The sequence below is a fragment of the Dermochelys coriacea genome, chromosome 7 (assembly GCF_009764565.3).
Source record: "Dermochelys coriacea isolate rDerCor1 chromosome 7, rDerCor1.pri.v4, whole genome shotgun sequence".
Taxonomy (NCBI): Eukaryota; Metazoa; Chordata; order Testudines; family Dermochelyidae; genus Dermochelys; species Dermochelys coriacea.
Window position 1 is genome coordinate 23,281,624 of NC_050074.1, and position 18,466 is coordinate 23,300,089.

General features: G+C 41.4%; 1 protein-coding gene across 1 annotated transcript in view; it reads left to right on the forward strand.

Moving 5' to 3' along the window:
- Nucleotides 1-2,119: 2,119 nt before the first annotated feature.
- KBTBD12 (kelch repeat and BTB domain containing 12) overlaps nucleotides 2,120-18,466 on the forward strand; it is a 51,966-nt gene continuing 35,619 nt past the window's right edge. The window contains exons 1-4 of the mRNA XM_038410804.2: nucleotides 2,120-2,189; nucleotides 10,337-11,522; nucleotides 12,598-12,868; nucleotides 17,736-17,886. Coding sequence (XP_038266732.1) covers nucleotides 10,453-11,522; nucleotides 12,598-12,868; nucleotides 17,736-17,886 — 1,492 coding nt within the window. The 5' untranslated portion in view covers nucleotides 2,120-2,189; nucleotides 10,337-10,452. The remainder of the gene's footprint in view (nucleotides 2,190-10,336; nucleotides 11,523-12,597; nucleotides 12,869-17,735; nucleotides 17,887-18,466) is intronic.

An 18,466-nucleotide genomic window follows, 5' to 3' on the forward strand; every position in this document is an offset into this window, starting at 1 on the left:
GGGAACAAGGCAGTTTGGAGGATATCATTCACTTTTATCACAGGCTGTGGCATTTCATCCCCAGTCTAATGTTCCTTCTTGGCTTCTAAAAAAAAATATGGTGTCAGACTGGATATTTTTATTTCCAAGATAAAGCTGAAGTTTTAACAAGAACAATCTAGTAATTTATACAACCATATATCCATGCAAATTGTTCAACAGAAGAGAGGAGCAGGCATAAAATTTTACCAGCTTAATTTTTCTTTAGTTCAACTGGAAATTCTATGGCAATTTTTTGTATAGGTATTTTTTTTCAAAAGAATTACATACCTTGGGACAATCATCTTAAATGCAAACAAAATCAGCGTTAAGCAGCTGAGTGCATCTGAATGTTCTTTCTGTGCTTTTGAAAAACTTATAACAAACCATTGAATGCAAGTAGCGGAATAAAAATCTTGATAAGGAAACATATTTCCAGTTTCAATTTCGAAGCTATTACAATTAATCAACAGTGTGTTTATAAAATAAAAAGAGAGGAAAAAAGATTTCAGTACCATGAGACCTGCTTTAATAGCCCTTTCAAGTAAAACTGTAGGCATAAAATTAATCCATTGTGTTACCTTAATTCTAAGATATATCTTTTTTGTCCTTCAGATTCTCCTCTCATTTACACTGTTTTACACTGGTAGAACTATATTGGCTCATATCCTCAGCTAGTGTAAATCAGTGTACTGTAGATTCATTGACCTGGCCTCTTGACATCAGGGGATTTACTCCTGATTCACACCAATGTGAGAGGAGAATCAAACCCTCACGTCTTCATATCTAAATCTCTAACCTAAAATGCCCTTCCCTTTTTTTTCTGCTCAGAGCTGAGAGTTAAGGTCTCAAAGTTCAACTTTGTTCAGGAACAACCCCAAAACCGTAGTTTTAAAACTTAATGCTTCCCTTATAAAAGGCCCCAATGTCCCTTACTGAGCTACCTCAGCTTTTAAGCGACCTTGTAAGAGCAGAAGAGAGGGACAAATGGCAGGTGGGGGGAGAAAAAGTGCCTCTTGGATGCTGCAAAGCCAGTGTCCCTGATTCTGAGCTGTGTTCAAGCAGAATGCAATGCATCTTAGGGAGTGGTTGTGGACCAAATGATGGTGTTCACCACCATTGTGGCTCCCAGAATTCTGGGGCAGATGGAAACCAGTTTGATCCCTGGCCTAAGTTAGAGCTACCTAAAAGGCCATTACAGAAGCCAAGAATAACTGGAACAGAGAGGTATTTTAGCCCAATGCCCATGCTAAGCCCTCTATGTCAGGGATTGTGAGTGGGTGGCATAGAACTATAATGTGGCCTCTGTGCCTTCCAGGGATTTTCCTGAACTGGGGAATATCCAAGGTAGTTGGAGTGGCACAGAGCAGGAGGAATGGAGTTGTGGGGGCAGAATCAGTGCCAATAGGCCTGAAGGAGTTCATACCTCTGTAATATAGGAACTGCAAAAGGCACCATAGAAATAAGAGAATATTCTGTACTGATAACACACTAAGCGCCAGATCCTGCCATCCATACTCAACGGGAGTTGTGCACATATATCTGAAGAAAAACTTGGTTCTTAGAATTATGGATGGAACTCTACCCTTAATCCGTCACTATGATAACTCAAACCCTAGTCTAAATGTGCTTGGCAGAGTGGCAACCCATACCCTTGGGTTTGGGACAGAATCCTACCCTATCAGAGCAAGAGTAGAACCATTTTCTACTGAAGCCCCAGTCCACATTTCTTTTTATGTGGGAGCGGAGAAGGGCTGATGGATCCATTTAGGACAGATCTATAAACTTAACTTCTGCCAGTGAGAAGGTGCAGTGGCAGCTGTCTGGTCAAGCAAGGATCCCAATGTTTTCTTAGTGGCTATATGTGGCTTATGACAAATCAGTTAGTAGAAGGAAGAGGGGTAGTGGGGAGACGCCAGTGCCAGTCCCAAGGTCTTTCATTTAGTCCTAATGTATTCTGCATGTGACATTAATATGGCTCCCTCTCACAGCCAGGAACCCAGCCAGGCCTAATAATAGCCCCTGGCTCCCTCTCTATCCACATGAGGCTCTCAGATAAGCAGCAGCCATATGAGGTATCTCTTTCACTCCCATTTGCCCCCCCATCTCTCTCTCTCACAGTCTCCCAGACATATGCAGAACCAGAGGCGTCGGGGACAATAGGGAAAAAGGTAGATATATCCACTCCCATCTCTAGGCACAAGAGAGAAGGGAATTTGCTGCTGAGGCTCACAAGCAGTGAGCAAATGCCACTGTGGATTGTTGGGTGGGTGTTATTGTCATGGGCAGGGTTGGAGAGGCCCTGAAGATCTTAGGGGGTCACTTAGGAATGTAAAAACTGGGGCCCATTGGCAGTTACATGAGGCAGATAAATTGGAGCCCATTGCACTGTTGGGCACCCCCTGGAGATGCTGAAACAAGGCCCTCTCGCTTCCATATAGGGCTCTCTGTAGATTTCAAAATGGACAAATGGGACTCATTCCCAGGGATCTCAACATAGGAACCGCTGAGAACATCAGACCGGTGGTCTGGTACTTATGTGGGTTTGCAGTAGATGTGAAAACAGAGACTCTCTGCGGATGTAGAAATTTGGGGGTCCCAGTGCTGCACACACCAATATAGGGACCTTTGCACTCTCCACAAATCTGAAAATTACATGCACTTTCAGCAAGGGCTCTTGGAGAACCAGTTGCTCTGCTGTTTTAGGATTTTCATGTGCCTAGGTCTGGCCTGGACCGTGGAGTTCTGAATTTGTAGTGTAGGTGTGTCATTGTGAATTGTGGGGTTGTTATGAATTGAACCGGTATTGTGGGGTTGTTCCAGATTTACTGCTATGTTGTTGCCATGGGTTGCGGGGTAGTTGGTGGGGGCGGGGGGGGAAATAGCCCTACAATGATATTTTCCTGCTACTGACTGAAACTGAAACTAGGGGAAGTTATAAGAAAGGATAGATTCACATAAATTGCACAGTAACTAGTGAAATGCTGATGTCAAGGGGTCAGGGTTCTACAACCAGCAAGCTATTTGAATCTCATTGTTGATCGACAGGAGATGTTAACTCTTAGAACACTAGCATTTGCTAACCAGGTGATTGCTCTGGTAAGTGAAAGTTTCAAGTAATTATTGTCAATTATATTTCACAAGTTTTGCCAATTTCAAAAATGAAAGTGGAAATTGGTTTATACAAATTATTAAATTACACGTATTGTAGTTGCAAAATAGTCCAAACAATTTATAAAAGCAAAAAACATGAATAATATTTCAAGCTTTCCAGTATTTTCTGGTATATCAAACATGTTTTAGGCAAACAAAAAGAGAAACTTGAGAGCTTTGGAAGATGGATTTAGCTAACAGATCAAATTTTAGAAAAATGGCCTCATTTTCTGGCAAAATATAATTTTAGGTGTGTAAAATACTTGTGCATGCACTTTTTGTTCACTGTCACTTCTCTGTGCAAATAATATTTTTATATACGCAAAAACCATCTGCAAAATGCAATGCAAACTGAACAAAAATGGGTTTTGTGTGTATAACTTATATCACTTTCACGTACCGCTGATTAGTGCACAAAAACTGCCCATACAGGAATTTGCTTGTGCTAATTTTTATGTGCACAAAGTGCCTGATCTAATGCCCACTACAGTCAATGGGAGTCTCTTCATTGATTTCCCAGGGTTTTGGAGCATTCTCGAATTAAAGTCAGGCTAAGGCATCATTGAAAAGGTAGCCCACCTGGTCATTTTATTCCTAGCTCTTTGATATTTATGAATCTATAAGATTTTAAAGAAAAAAAACCATTCCTGGTATTTGCTGAGATTGAATCAGTATTAATCTAACTCCACTTCAGGGCTCTGGGCTGGCAATAAATGCCTCTCTCAGTGTCAAAACCTTTCAGGATCACACACCACACAACCCCTTTGAAAAGCAATCAAAGCACCTTCAAGTATCCACTGATCAAAGACACAGCCAACAGTTTTTGTAGCATTGTAAAATGCTGAAAAACCCATTGTTAGGTGTTGTGTTGTTTCTCCACACACAAAGAGCAAAACGTTATGTTCAGTCCGAATTATTTTTACTTTAAGAGAGCAACAAAACCAGGAAGAAGACGTGTCCATGAGGGAGCAGTATGTGTGTGTGTGTGTCCTCTGTAACAATCTGACCTGAACATAACACAAAATGGCTACCAGTCTCTGCTGACAGCAGTTAGCATTTTAAAAGTACAGAACACACAAACAGGGTCATAACAGTTACATAGCTATATACAATACATCACAGTAGGGAACACAAGGTCATGTATGCTGCTTGTCAGTCATGATCCTGTTTTTTTTTTAATGAAAGTTCTCATGCATACCATTTGCACACTGAAGATCCCTGGGGAGCCTATCAAGAGCATGTCTAGCAACAAGCTTTCTAGCAGAAGCCAGCCCATGTGTGGGGTGCATAAGACCTCACATTTCCTAGGACTGCGTGAAAATAAATATATACTAAAGGGTTTTGAAAGAAGAAATGAGCAAAATACACTCACACTGTATGTTACATGGACCAATCTTATCCCACGGACAGAATTCTACTTGCAATGTCTACAACTTCAGAAAAGTGTAAAGACTCATCACCCCCATCCCTTCCAGCTCAAAGCAACTCAGTGCACATCACCTAGAACAATGAAGAGACATTAGTTATAGGTCTGATCCAGGTCCCATTTAAATCAATGGGAGCCATTCCTTTGACTTCACTGGGACTTGGATCAGGCCCGATGGGCAAAATTTTCAAAAATGTCACAGTGAAAGCCGAAATCACTTTTGAAAATGGGACTTGGGCTTCCAAGTCATTTAGGTGGTTTTATAGAAAGTAAAGCCCATTACTAACAACATCTAAAGGCCGTACAGTAATATAATATTGGGATTCTAAACACACGGTTTATAATGTTATCACCCTGATATTGATTTACCTCTCCAGTGGCTGCTAGCCAAGGCATAAAAGTATATTTAATCAACATATTTTCTTCATAGCTCATCAGAGCACAGAAAACATAAAGAATATGTAGGCAGAGGCCCCAGTTCTTAGCTTTGACTGAGCAGTGCTTGGTACAGAACCCAAAGGAAGATGGGACAAAGGAGGCTTTGTACCACCTTTGTATCCTCCAGATTCTAGGACTGGCCTGAAGGCTGCTCTATCTTACATTTGACTGCCATCTTCCACCAGGGCTTATTCTGATAAATGGGAATTGATGGAGCACAAAGGTAATCCAGCCACACTCCTTTCCCTCAGCCAGGCCACCTGTGTAGGGACTAAGAAGGAATGACAGACTCACAGTGCTGACTCTATTCCAATTGAGAAATCTCTCTATACAAGGGAAATTCATGGTGGTGGTGAAGTGGGGGGGTAGCTCTACCTGGTTTACAGTTCCTTTGCATTGGAGCAGCGCAAGGGGCTGTAGTAGAACTGAGAATCGAGGACAGAGTACGCTTACAGTATGATAGCTTCATAAAAGCCGAAATTCATGATTCTGAGATCACACCTGTGTTTTTATTTATATTTTTAACTGTTCCTGCAGCACCCTAGAGCCTCGGAGAGGGTAAACTTTAGTTTCTGCATAACATTATGTATTATTATTATTAATAAGGTTCACTTCACAAAGAAGAATATTAAATTAAACTAACAAAACAGGTAAAACAAAAATAAAGGTAGCAGATCAGAACAGGAGGTATATCAACAATGTTGCTCTGAAATAAGGTAACATTTGCAATTGAAGATTTGCAGTTGGATCCATTTTTCACAGCCAAAAAATATGAAATCAGCAAACAAGGCTATAAATATATTTTGGGCGTCTGGTGACCTTACAAAGCACTCAAGCATTATACTGGAGGTTTTATAATGACATCCAAGCCCTTTGCTTGATATAAATACAGTATCTGGCTGCAATTTACATTTGTGTCTCATTTATCCTCTCCTTGATATAAATGTTCTACCTTTTCCCTTTATAAACCAGAGCAGAAAGCAGAGCAGTCCCGTTTTATTATTATCCTTTTAATAACCTTTCCAATAGTGTAAGTGAGAGTAGTAATGTCCTTCCAGTTACCTCACCTAAATGAAATGTTAACTAAAAGTCAGGAAGAGAATGGTGGTTTTGTAGCCGAAGCATAGGAGTGAAATTCTGGACCCACTGAAGTCAATGAAAGGATTTTTTCACCCTTGGGTTTTATTCCTGGTTCGTCTTCAATCTTCCTCAGTAACCTTTCAGTTCTTTGTGCCAAAGTTTCCTCATCTGTAGAATGGGGAAAAATCCCTACCTCACAAGGCGGGTTGTAAGATTTCATTCAGTAATGTTTGTGGAAGCACTTCGAGATCTTTGATTGGAGGAGGCTAAAGAAATGCACAGTTCTTATGAAGGGAGGTAAATATTATAACTTCAGATCTGAAAAGTTAACTCTGCAGTTAAAGTTGAAGTAATTTTCATCCTTCTTCATAACAAAGTATAAAAAAAAGACAACTCCTACTTAAAAAATTATTTGCTATTCAACTTTAAGGCCCAATTAATCTTACAAGCTCTCCATATCCAGAACTCCCAGTGATGTCAGTTACCAGATCAATAGTGTAATGGGTTCTCAAATATTCAGTTTCAATGTAGACAGCAAAAAATGGCTGTACTGTCATCTTTCACAAGCACAGGGCCCAATTCTGAGATCCTTTTTCATTCTCCCCTAAGTCTTTATTCCAGCAAAACTCTCATTTCCTTTCACTGAGTACAAACTGAGTCATAAGCTCAAATTTGGCCCTCAGAGAGACTACGAAGTTATGGTTTGTTTTCCAGATACATTTTTAAAATGTGGTAATAATCCTGATCCGTTGCTCAAATTTGTTGTGTTGAGCTCAAGACTTGAAAAACGGAAAGAAGTGACAAAGTCAATTGATGTGTCTGGCTTTCACTGTAGGTTCAGTGTAAGAAATCCACAACTTCCTAAAACAGCATGATGACTAGTTATGCAAACATCTTAACAACTGAAAGCACAGTCCTGGGGCTGGTACTGTAGCTGCACAGCCCTTCCTCACTTGGGAGATAATTATGATTTCTAAACTTTGACACTACAGAGAGATGTGGACTCTGCCATGAGGAGCCCCTTAGTGGATTTTTTTGATAATTTCATACACTTACGTTTTCATAGTGATGTATTTTTTTTTTAACAAAAATAAGCCTACAGCCTAGATTCTTCTTGTTAAAGCTTCAGGAAGCTGCTCACCACTGCTGCAGTCTGAGATCCTGCTCCTGCTTGTGTATAATGTTTCTTATTTGAATAGTCCTATTTAGTGTTTGCAGGATTTGGAAACAGGTTTATGACAATATTTATAACAGCTTTCAAACATGGCTATACCATGGCTTTACAGCCTGTCTACAAATCATTTATCCTGTGACATGATTCCTTAACACAGTTCTGTAACAGTACTGTCTCATTATCACGCTACAAACAAAAACTGTGTTAAAACACCGATGCCTCTAGACATGACAGATACATGTGCATTGGCACAGATTTACAAGGCCTCATTCTCCTCTCACACCGGTTTTATGTCAGTGCATCTCCAAGTCCATAGCTTGTTAAACTGAATTGGGGAGGTTGTGGGGCACAAAGAAAAAGATTACAAAACCACCGTGTCCTTCACATTTTTTCCCTATGGATAAACATAAAGATACAGTATATAAATAATTAAAATTCAATTAAAATACCATCTGGGGCCACTATAAATGGCATCAAACCTTGTTAAACTATGTCACTGAATTACATAAAGGCCTTCGGAAAGGCTGTAGCATACAGTTTAGAAACATAGGCCGGATTCTCCCCTCAGATATCCTGGTGCAAATCAGTAGTAAACGGAGTTACACTAGTGTAAGACAATATAGACTCAGGAACATTATTTAGTCCCAGGCCCCTCCCAACAACACTACCAAATCATATTATTTTAAGTTAATAACCATGCTGGGAGGAATGGCCATGTTTTAACGGGGTTTTCCAACATGGTAAATTTCATAGTGCAGGCAGACAGGACTGTATTTTTAAACATGCGGGAAGAGTGGAGGCCCTCAGATGTGATGGTGATGGGTAGGTAGGAAGGTAGATAGAACCTAACTCTCTCCCTCCATACCTCTTTCTTCTGCTTTCCCTCTACTGGTTCCGATGTTCGTCCTCTCCCCCGCCCCCAGTGCACTGTCCTCAGATCTAAGAACAATCCCCAACCCTATGTATCCACAAGGGGCTCTCCCCACTTCCTGCAGCCTTTCCCCGGCTCACCTGGCGTCCTCTTCCCCTACCTTGCCATGCGAGCATCAGGTCTAGGGTTGCCTCTCCTCAGTGATATCTACTCTTCTCCTCAAACCCACAGAGAAGGCTGCCAGCAGGGGGAGAGGCAGGGTGGTATCTGTTACTGCACCGAGTAGGAGGCTGCTTCATGGCTGTCCCTGCTAGTGGGAGGACAGAAGTGCAGGGATTTTCTCTCAATACCCTTCTGCATGCTGGGAGCAGAGCCGGGAGATGCAGTGGGGACAAATGGATAGGTGGTGCCACCCAATGTCTGCCCATTGCCCATTACGTCTTTGACTTAAGCAGAATTATAACAGAATGACTCCAGTTTGAACAGAGAACCAGGTCTGTTGTGTAAACAGTCCCTTTCTATGGACTCAGTAGGCTTGAATCTCTATTACCTTGCGTTATGTACATTTACTCTGGTGTAAAATGGTAGTGAATCTGAATTCTTCACTGACTTGCATTGGTGGTCATATTTTACACCTGCTTCACAGAAGTGTAAATGACTATACAAGGTGTGACGTAATGAAGAATCAAGCCCACGATTGTTGTTAGCCTTTTCCTGCAGTCCTTACCCAGACAAAACTCCTGCTGAAGTCTTTAAGGAACAGTGAGCACTGAAGTGTGCCACTGATGGACTAGATGATTTCAAAATAATCAAGCGGTCTGAGCTAAATGAGCTGAACTATAAGGTGACCTTCAGCATCTGTGTGGTGGACTGGTTTTCTTTATGGGTGTGTGTGAACTGAAGCTTGAAGGCCTGATCCATGGACTTCTACAGTCGTTGAGAATCTTTCCATTTGCTTTAATAGACTTTGGATCAGGCCCTAAGAGAGGTGACAGCAGGGAGCCACAAAAGAGAACTCTGAAAGGGATGTTTGGGGTTTCTTTGACAAGAAAACTGAGGGGAGAAAAGGGAAAAATTACTGAACCCCAAAGATCATTTGAGGTGGCCTTTGTCTTTGGAGAACACTGACTCACGAAGTGTTATTCCAGTTATTTGCCAGTGTAAATGCCCTGAAATCAGGCCCTTTGTATTTAATTTTTATATCTGTGACTTGTCAGGAAAAAGGGAAAAAAACTGAGAGCCAAATGGCAGAGATAAAATTATAGTAGTTGAAAGTATATTTTTTCCCTTGGAGTTTTATCACCTCTAAAACTAGTCAAGGCAGCCAAAAGACTTTAGTTAGGGATCAACCCTGCAGGGTTGCAGAGTTTACAAGGCAAATACTAGAACATTGTGTTAGCCTATGACAGCCTGAAAGTGATTCTAAATGGACTATAAACAGAAGTGAAACTGACCAATTGATTCTCAGAATCCAGGCTGAGATAAATGTAAAAGGTAATGGTGACAAGTAAATTTTTAATTTCTTTTAATTTTAATAATCTGAAGTGTGAAAGCTATTTGTCACATAGGTAAGGTCAATAAAATATATGACTTTTAACCTGACAGTGTACGTCAAAATAGGCTCAATTGATGAGTGTCAATACCAATATCTGATTTTTAGGCTAAGCAGAAACACAGGACCTGATTTTCAGTTAGCAGGTAGGTGGATGTCTACATATAATATCAGTAAGAGTTTTGATTGACTGAGGCCTGGAGGACTTGTCCTTGTAATTTTAGTTCCAATTGGGAGGTAATATTTAATTTCTTGGATCTCTCTAAACAATACCATAAATATTTGGTAGCATGCATTATATCATTAGAACATTACTATAATACAGTATTTTTTCTATTAAATGCCAGTGACCTGTCAGAATGTTAAAATATGTATCAATTTTAGATGCAGAATGAAAACTATATTTCGTTTGTTCAGGCATCAAAAACGAGAGTGAAAATAATATAATCCTCATCTTGGAATCAAGCTCAGTTTGAAAATGAAACTGTTATACATGCTCAAGTATGTATTAATGTTTTATAACCTGTCCTTTAGAAATGCTTACTATCATTAGGATTTAACAGCAAAATTCAATTGTCAGAGGATTTAGTCTTATAAGAAAATTATATGCTTTCTTCCCCCCAGAAATATTTTTTGATGAAGGCATATCACTTTGAGAGCAATCAGACATGCAAATAGCCCTTCCAAAAATCAAGCAAGTCTTTGAAGAGATTTAAAAATAGAAAATTTGGAATTTTATCATGGATCACAAGACTGAAGGGAAAAGGAAGCAGCGACATAGCTTGACTTTACTGGATCAATTAAACAGTATGAAAGAATTAACACAAATGGTTGATGTGATCCTTGTAGCAGAAGGTGAGAAGTTCCCCTGCCATAAACTGATATTGGCTGCATTCAGTCCCTATTTCAAAGCTATGTTTACCTGTGGCTTGCTTGAGTGCACCCAAAGAGAAGTGGTGCTCTATGACATCTCATCAGAGAGTGTGTCCATAATACTCAACTACATGTACAGTGCAGATTTGCAGCTCACTAATTTCAATGTCCAAAGTGTTGCTGTTGCTGCATTTTTTATGCAGATGGAAGATGTTTTCAATGTGTGTCAGAAATACATGATGGACCATATGGATGCTTCCAACTGCGTGGGGATCTACTATTTTGCAAAGCACATTGGAGCAGAAGAATTGTCCGATCAAACCAGGCAATATTTGTATCAGCACTTTGCTGAGGTGAGCTTGCATGAAGAAATATTAGAGATTGAAGCACAGCAATTGCTGAGTCTCATAAGATCAGATGATCTGAATGTATCCCGGGAGGAGAGCATTTTGGACTTGGTCCTCAGATGGGTGAACCATAGCAGAAAATCACGTGTCAAGTACCTGATTGAACTCCTGAAGCAAGTGAGACTGGAACTTGTAAGTCCTTCTTTCCTAGTGGAAGCTCGGAAAAGGAACACGGTGCTTCTCTCTAACTCAGAATGTCATGATATGATTGATGGAGCATTAGAAACTATAAAGAAATCCACCCACCCCTCTCTCAGTCTTCGCTATGGCATGGAGACCACCAGTCTTCTACTTTGCATCGGCAATAATTCTCTGGGGATTCGATCAAGACATGGTAGCTATGCAGATGCCAGTTTTTGTTACGCTCCTGCAACACAAAAGACTTATTTCATTTCCTCCCCAAAGTATGGTGAGGGTTTAGGATGTGTGTGTACCGGTGTTGTCACTGAGAACAACGATATTATTGTGGCAGGGGAGGCCAGTGCTGCCAAAACGTCTAGACAAAAAACCAAGAACATTGAAATTTATAGGTGTGTATCCTCAAACGGGAGGAAAAAATTAATCATTGTTTTAAAGTTAAACAATAAATAATGTTCCTGGAGCAGGAAAAGGCCACTAGAGAAAGCATTCTTCTCCCCATATGTTTGTATACGGATTTCAGTTACCCAAAGCAATTTGTTACAAAGGGCAATCTGTCCCTCTCCATGAAACACTGAGGTATCCTTCTATATTTAGGCCCAAATCCTGACCCTTTTACTCATGAGAAGGCCCATTGACTTAGATGGAATCCTTGTATAAGTAAAGTGAACTGGATTTCATCCTAAGTCTCTTTCTGTATACCTCATATTCCCCTAACTGAAAGGTCATCAGTTTGTTAGTATTTTCTTTCCTGGCTCATTCCTCCAGGTCATTTATTTAATAGTGGTGCTGATGTCTGAGATGTGGAAGTTAATTAATGAGTTTGGTCATTCGTGAATCTACACCCAGCTTTAACTATACCATGCTGATGATGCCTGGGAGCTAAAATGCAATAATCATAATCATCATAATAAATAAATAAATATTAATAATTAATAAATATTGAAACCTTCACTCTGTTTTACTCATTCCTCACTCAGATAAACCTACATTAAGGAACATAGGAGCTTTGCCAGAATCAAGACTGATTAAATACTGAAGCCAATATCAGCAAATGTGAGGCCTAAATTGAGGTGCATAAATCCACAATTAGACAAATAAATGTGGCCTTTCTTTCAGAGGTGCTACTGCAGCTTTCACTGAGTGCAGTGGGAGTTATGAGTGCTCAGCTCATGCAAAATAAGGACACTTGAATTGTGGTCAACATTTTCAAACTTGGGTGCCTAGAATTAGGTTCTTAAGTCCCTACTAAAGCCCTGATAGTGCAAACACTTATGCATGAGAGTAATTTAATGCACATGACTAATCCCACAAAGTTCAAGGCTAGAAACGTTTCTTCTCTGTTGACAAGAGAAAGAACTTCTGTTGTCACTGTAACATCATCTGAAACTGGAGAAGGGAGATTTAAATACAAAATTGATATGATTTTATCAGAACCACAGTTTCTAATTTTGGATTTTCCTACAGGTACCACAATAGAGGAAACAGGTTTTGGCAAAGTTTGTGCACTGCTCAGTTTCGTGAACTCTATGCCTTGGGCACTGTTCATAATGACCTGTATGTCATAGGAGGGCAAATGAAACTGAAAAATCAATATCTGGTCACAAACTGTGTTGAGAAGTATTCCATGGAGCAAGATAGCTGGAGAAGCGTGGCACCTCTTCCAGTGCAACTGGCCTGCCATGCTGTGGTAACAGTAAATAATAAACTCTATGTGATGGGAGGCTGGACACCACAGGTAAAGAAGTGCACTAATTATTTTATTCTATAAGAGCTAGCTAACCTGGCTTATATGCTGCCTAATTTTGTGACTCTTCTTGCATAGTTAAAATACCTCAATTATAAGCAAAAAATAAATTGCACTCATTCCTCTCACATTTTTAATGGGAAAATCAAGCAGGCCAAGGAGAAATAATGTCCATGTCATATAATCTTCAATTTATATGCTACCTGTAATAAAGGCAGTTGTTTCAAAGGGAATTCTCAGTGAGAAAAAATTAAAAATGCATCCCGTCTAAACACAATTTCACTCATGTTCCATTTTTAAATAGTCATGGGATAAATCCTGAAGTCCTTACTCAATTTTTAATCCAGCGAAACATTAATTAAAAAGAAATCGTGGTGATGATTATACTTGGCTCTTCCTTGGCACTTTCACATCCCACTAGTTAATAATTGTCCTCTATAACTTTTCTATCAGCAGCAAATAATTGTGTTTAAATAAGACACACAACAAATCCTGCAACTTGGCAGGGTGTTAGACTAGATCAGTGGTTCTCAAACTTCATTGCACCGCCACCCTCTTCTGACAACAAAAATTACTACATGACCTCAGGAGGCAGGATCGAAGCCTCAGCCCACCTGAGCACCGCCACCCCAGGTGCCGGGGCCAAAGCTCAAGCCTCACCACCCCATGTGGGAAGTGGGGCAAAGCCGAAGCCCAGGGCTTCAGCCCCAGGCAGGCGGCCTGTAACCTGAGCCACACTGCCACCCAGGGCTGAAGCCCTTGGCTCGGCTTTGGCCCCAAGTGGTGGGGTTCAGACTTCAGCCTCAGGCCCCAGCAAGTCTAACACCAGCCCTGGTGACCCCATTAAAACAGGGTCATGACCCACTTTGGGGTCCTGACCCATAGTTTGAGAACTCCTGGACTAGATGACCCTTGCGGTCCCTTCTAACTCTAAGTTCTATGATTCTAAGACATGGACCCGTACTGGAATCCAAAATCCAACCCCTATAAACTTTGGTAAATTTCAGGTCCAAATCCATATACAAGCTTCACAGCTCAGATCCATTTCTTGGGGAATCTTTTCTGTTTTTAGGTGTTTGGATTTGTTTGTTTGTTTGTTTATAAAAAGTTAAAACTTTCAGTGGAAAAGCAGATGCTTTTCATCAAAAAATTATTTTGGTCACAAATGCAATTTTCCACAAGAAAAATTTGTTAGACTTTATTTGGGACATTTATAATATATGTTGTTGTCTGTAGGATATTAAAAATGTGATCACATCTCATTGGTTTGGGACCACTTTTTAGAATCAAATCTTTAAAAATTTAAGACTAAAACATGTTCAGAAAACACAATTTCCATCTGTTAACATATTCTGAGTTTGGAAATCCCTAAGGAGGAAATAGAATGTTAAGAGAGTAGGTCTGACATTGAAACTGAGCAAAGATACTTTCTCTTTTTTAAATAATTAAAATACAAGAACATACTTAACATGGAAATAATATGGCGGTAAAAAGCTCAAGCTGGGTGGTGTGTAATATAACAAAGATAGATGTTAAGGTAGACACCCAGCTCTCTAAAACTAAGGAGAAAAATGCCTGAGAAGCTATTGTCCTGAATATTGAACCAAGACTGGTAAAAATACACGCACCTGGGAACTGATACCTGCCAACTAGCACTTTCTGTGACAATTCAGGAGTACGTATCTATGCATACAATTGTTTGGGATGAGCAGTTTAGCATTAACTAATAAGGAGTTACATAAGAATCTATCTGCAAAGGTCAGAATGCATTAGCCACAGTGGTGAAATAAAGATTTTAAGACCAATGACCCAGCGGTAGGTGTGTTGCTTCAGTATTAGTATTCCCCTCTCAGGCACTAAGGGTGTATATCAGGGGTGGGCAAACTATGGCCCGCGGGCAACATCCGACCTGCCAGCCAATTTAATCCAGCTCTTGAGCTCCTGCTGAGGAGTGGAGTCTGGGGCTTGCCCTGCTCCCGCACTCCAGCTGGAGCGTGGGGTCGGGCGCCGCTAGGCATGTGCATACCATCACTCCACGAGAATCCCACAAGCAGCGGCATGTCCCCGCTCCGGCTCCCCCATTTAGGGGCAGCCAGGGGAATCTGCGTGCTGCCCCCACCCCAAGCGCCACCCCCGCAGCTCCCACTGGCAGGGAATTGTGGCCAATGGGAGCTGCAGGGGTGGCGCCTACAGATGGGGCAGTGCACAGAAGCACCTGGCTGCACCTCTGTGTAGGAGCCGGAGGGGGCACATGCCACTGTTTCTGGGAGCTGCTTGAGGTAAGCGCTGCCCAGAGCTTGCACCCCTGAACCCCTCCCATGCCCCAACCCTCTGCCCCAGCCCTGATCCCCCTCCCACCCTCTGAACCCCTCGATCCCAGCCTGGAGCACCTTCTTGAACCCCAAACCCCTCATCCCTAGCCCCACCCCAGAGCCTGCACCTCCAGCCCAGAGCCCCCTCCCGCACCCTGAATTCCTCATTTCTGGTCCCACCCCAGAGCCCACATCCCCAGCCAGAGCCCTCACCCCCTCCTGCATCCCAACCCCAATTTTATGAGTGTTCATGGCCCACCATACTATTTCCATACCCAGATGTGGCCCTTGGGCCAAAAAGTTTGCCCGCCCCTGGTGTATATGTATGATATTGTCAAATGAGCAGTATGAAAGCATATTAAAGTTTCTCAGGTTAGGGATTATCTTTATATTTGCACAACCCTGAGCACTCACTCCATCAGCCTTGACAAAGATTAATAATATAACAGTGCGATAGTGCCATAAGTGTACATGTCAGTTCACACAACATAGTCAAAGTCATGCCCTCCCCCCTTCGACTTTAAAATTGAAATAAGACAAGGCAAACTCAAGACAGGACATATAACAACAGCTCAGGAGAGGGAGGGCCTGACTCACCACAGCATTACTCCAGTTCTGCACTAGTGTAACTGCACTGACGTCAATGTAAAATTGGAGTAGTGCCGTGTGTATCAATCAGGCCTATGGAACTGGGAGTTGTTAATAACGAGAAGGAAAGAAGGATTTTATGAAGGGGTTCTGTCAGAGGGTAGCTGGCCCTCTGAGGGGGTCAGGGGCTCAGCCTACCTATGAAGGCTCAACAAGGGGTACATGAGACAGCCCAGGTTCACCTGGGACTAATTACCTCATTGAATAACTGAGAGGCCGTTAATTAGGCAGGGAAGCACCTCGGCATAATAAAAGGAAGCTACTCTCAGTGGGGGTGGGCCAGAGAATAGAGATTCCTGGGGAAGGGAACTGTCCCTACAAGGAGAAAGTTCTCAAGGGGAGCCTGGTGAGGGGACTCACCGGAAAAGGAAACCAATAAAGAATGTTCCTAGGTGGGAGAGGCTCCGAAGGGGAGGAGCTATGAATGCCAAGGCTCAGTGGCCCCTGTGGAAGGACTTCATCAGGTAGGAACAAAAGCCCCTGATCAGAGGAATCCTAGGCTGTTCTGAGGATGGGTGGTCATGGTTTGATCTCTGTGAGGATCTTGACCCAGAATGAGAGCCTCTTCCCCAGCCAATGACAAAAGGCCCTGGCTCCAGAAGATGATTCTGGGACAAGAGGACCTTGCTGGTAAGGGACCTGGACATAAGTGGGGTTGATGGACTAAGGTTAATTCAGCCCCCTCCCTCTTCAGCTCGAGATGCTGAGGGGGAGGCCTGTTTGTATACTGTTCCACCTTTGGGTTACATAAACTAGACCCCTGCAGGGGCCCAGTTCAATACACTTGTGTCTTGTTGCCCTTAGTGAAAGCCCACTGTGGAAACTGAGGCAGGGATGTAATTGTGATGCTATACTGAGAGGCTGCTCAAGGAGTAAGGGCCGCCATCACAGGTAGGTTTGGGAGGAGGCTGATGAGGGCAGTGAGATGGTTGTGGACTCTGGGAGCAGAATGGAAGAAAAGTATGAAGTTGAGTGTTCTGTACACAAAAAGCAAAGCGTGCACATTCAGTGTAAATTACATTCATTATCTAGCCTTTAATTCCTTGCCCATTGCCATGATGTCAGAGTGTCTTTTTACTAAGGAAAACAATAAGCAAAAAAGAACAAATATAACAACCCCATGAGTAAGCAGAGTATGCGTGTGTGTGCTCTCTCTCTCTCATTGAAATACTTCAGAGCCCTCCCCCACAGCAGACTACTTACATTTAAAGGGGCCGTAACATAATTATAGCTGAAAAACATAATTATAGCTGCTTACGTAACACCAAAAGAGGGAGAAAATGGGTAGGAAGACTGGAATGAACAGGGGGAGCAGGAGTGGGTATGGGAGGGGTATAATGGGAACAAAGCTGTAGTTGGAAGCCAGGGGGTTATTATTAAAACTATTAAATGGAAAGACTAGCAATTGTTCAGTTTTAATTATTTGTTGATTAAATAAATAGACATTAATTCAGAACAAATATTATATATAAAGAGGTTCTTAGAGCAGCCTTTAAAGTACCCCATCAAAACTCGTGGTATAGCATCAGTAACCAAGTAAACAGAAATTCAGTCTTCAGGAGGAAAGGTTTTGACTTATTCTTAGAGCTTCACAGAAGCCTCGTAAAAGAGCTATGTTCTGTCAGAACTGCATCCATAGATATTTTGTTATTACCCAAATCCTCAGCTTTTTTGCTATAGAATATAAATGCACTGTTATTCATCTGTCTTCTACAATGTACTTCTAGCCACAAGTCATGGGTGCTGGTAAATCGTAGTGAGTATTAATCACTTCACAGCTATAATTGATGTGTTTATGTTATTTATCTGCTCAGCTGTCTGCTGTGATTAATTGCATGCAGGCGTGTCCAGAGGGCTCCAAATGTTGTATTATTATATGACTGTCATATTTCATACAGATGGATCTCCCTGACGATGAGCTGGATCGATTAAGTAACAGAATGTTGCAGTATGACCCAGGCCAAGACAAATGGACAGAGTGCACACCAATGAAGTACTCCAAATACCGTTTCAGCACAGCTGTAGTCAACAGTGAGATTTATGTCGTGGGTAAGAGGAAACAGATTTTTAACAGATAGCACAACCACTTTTTATTTTTTCCAGCAATTTGCCTCTGTGAAATGAAAGACTGCCCCTTTTGTTTTCAACAGTAGGGCAAAGTATATTGGACTAAAAGGATTGAGTTTTTTATTTTTTTTTTCATAATTTCTTGCATTCTTAAATTCAGTTAGGTGAAGCTGAAATAAAACTTTATTGCTCTGGCTTAATATAATTTCTTTAACCCCTTCCATCTGAGGATCTCAATATTAATGAATTAAGACTCACAACACAGCCCTTTTGGGTAGGGAAGTATCATTACTACCATTTTACAGCTGAAGAAACTGAAGTCCAGAAAGGTGAAGTAACTTGCCCAAGAGATCTGGCAGGGAGAGACTAGACCCCAGCTATCCCAATCTCATGCCTTAACCTCAAGACCAGCCTTTTTTATTTTGGGGTCCCGTGCAACTTCCATTAAAGTCAATGGGAAGATTCCCATCCACTTTGCTACTATCAAACATCTTGGAAAATAAAGATAAACCAGAACGAAGAGAAGGTGATGGTTTAATGCAGAAAAAGAATGAAGGTGTTT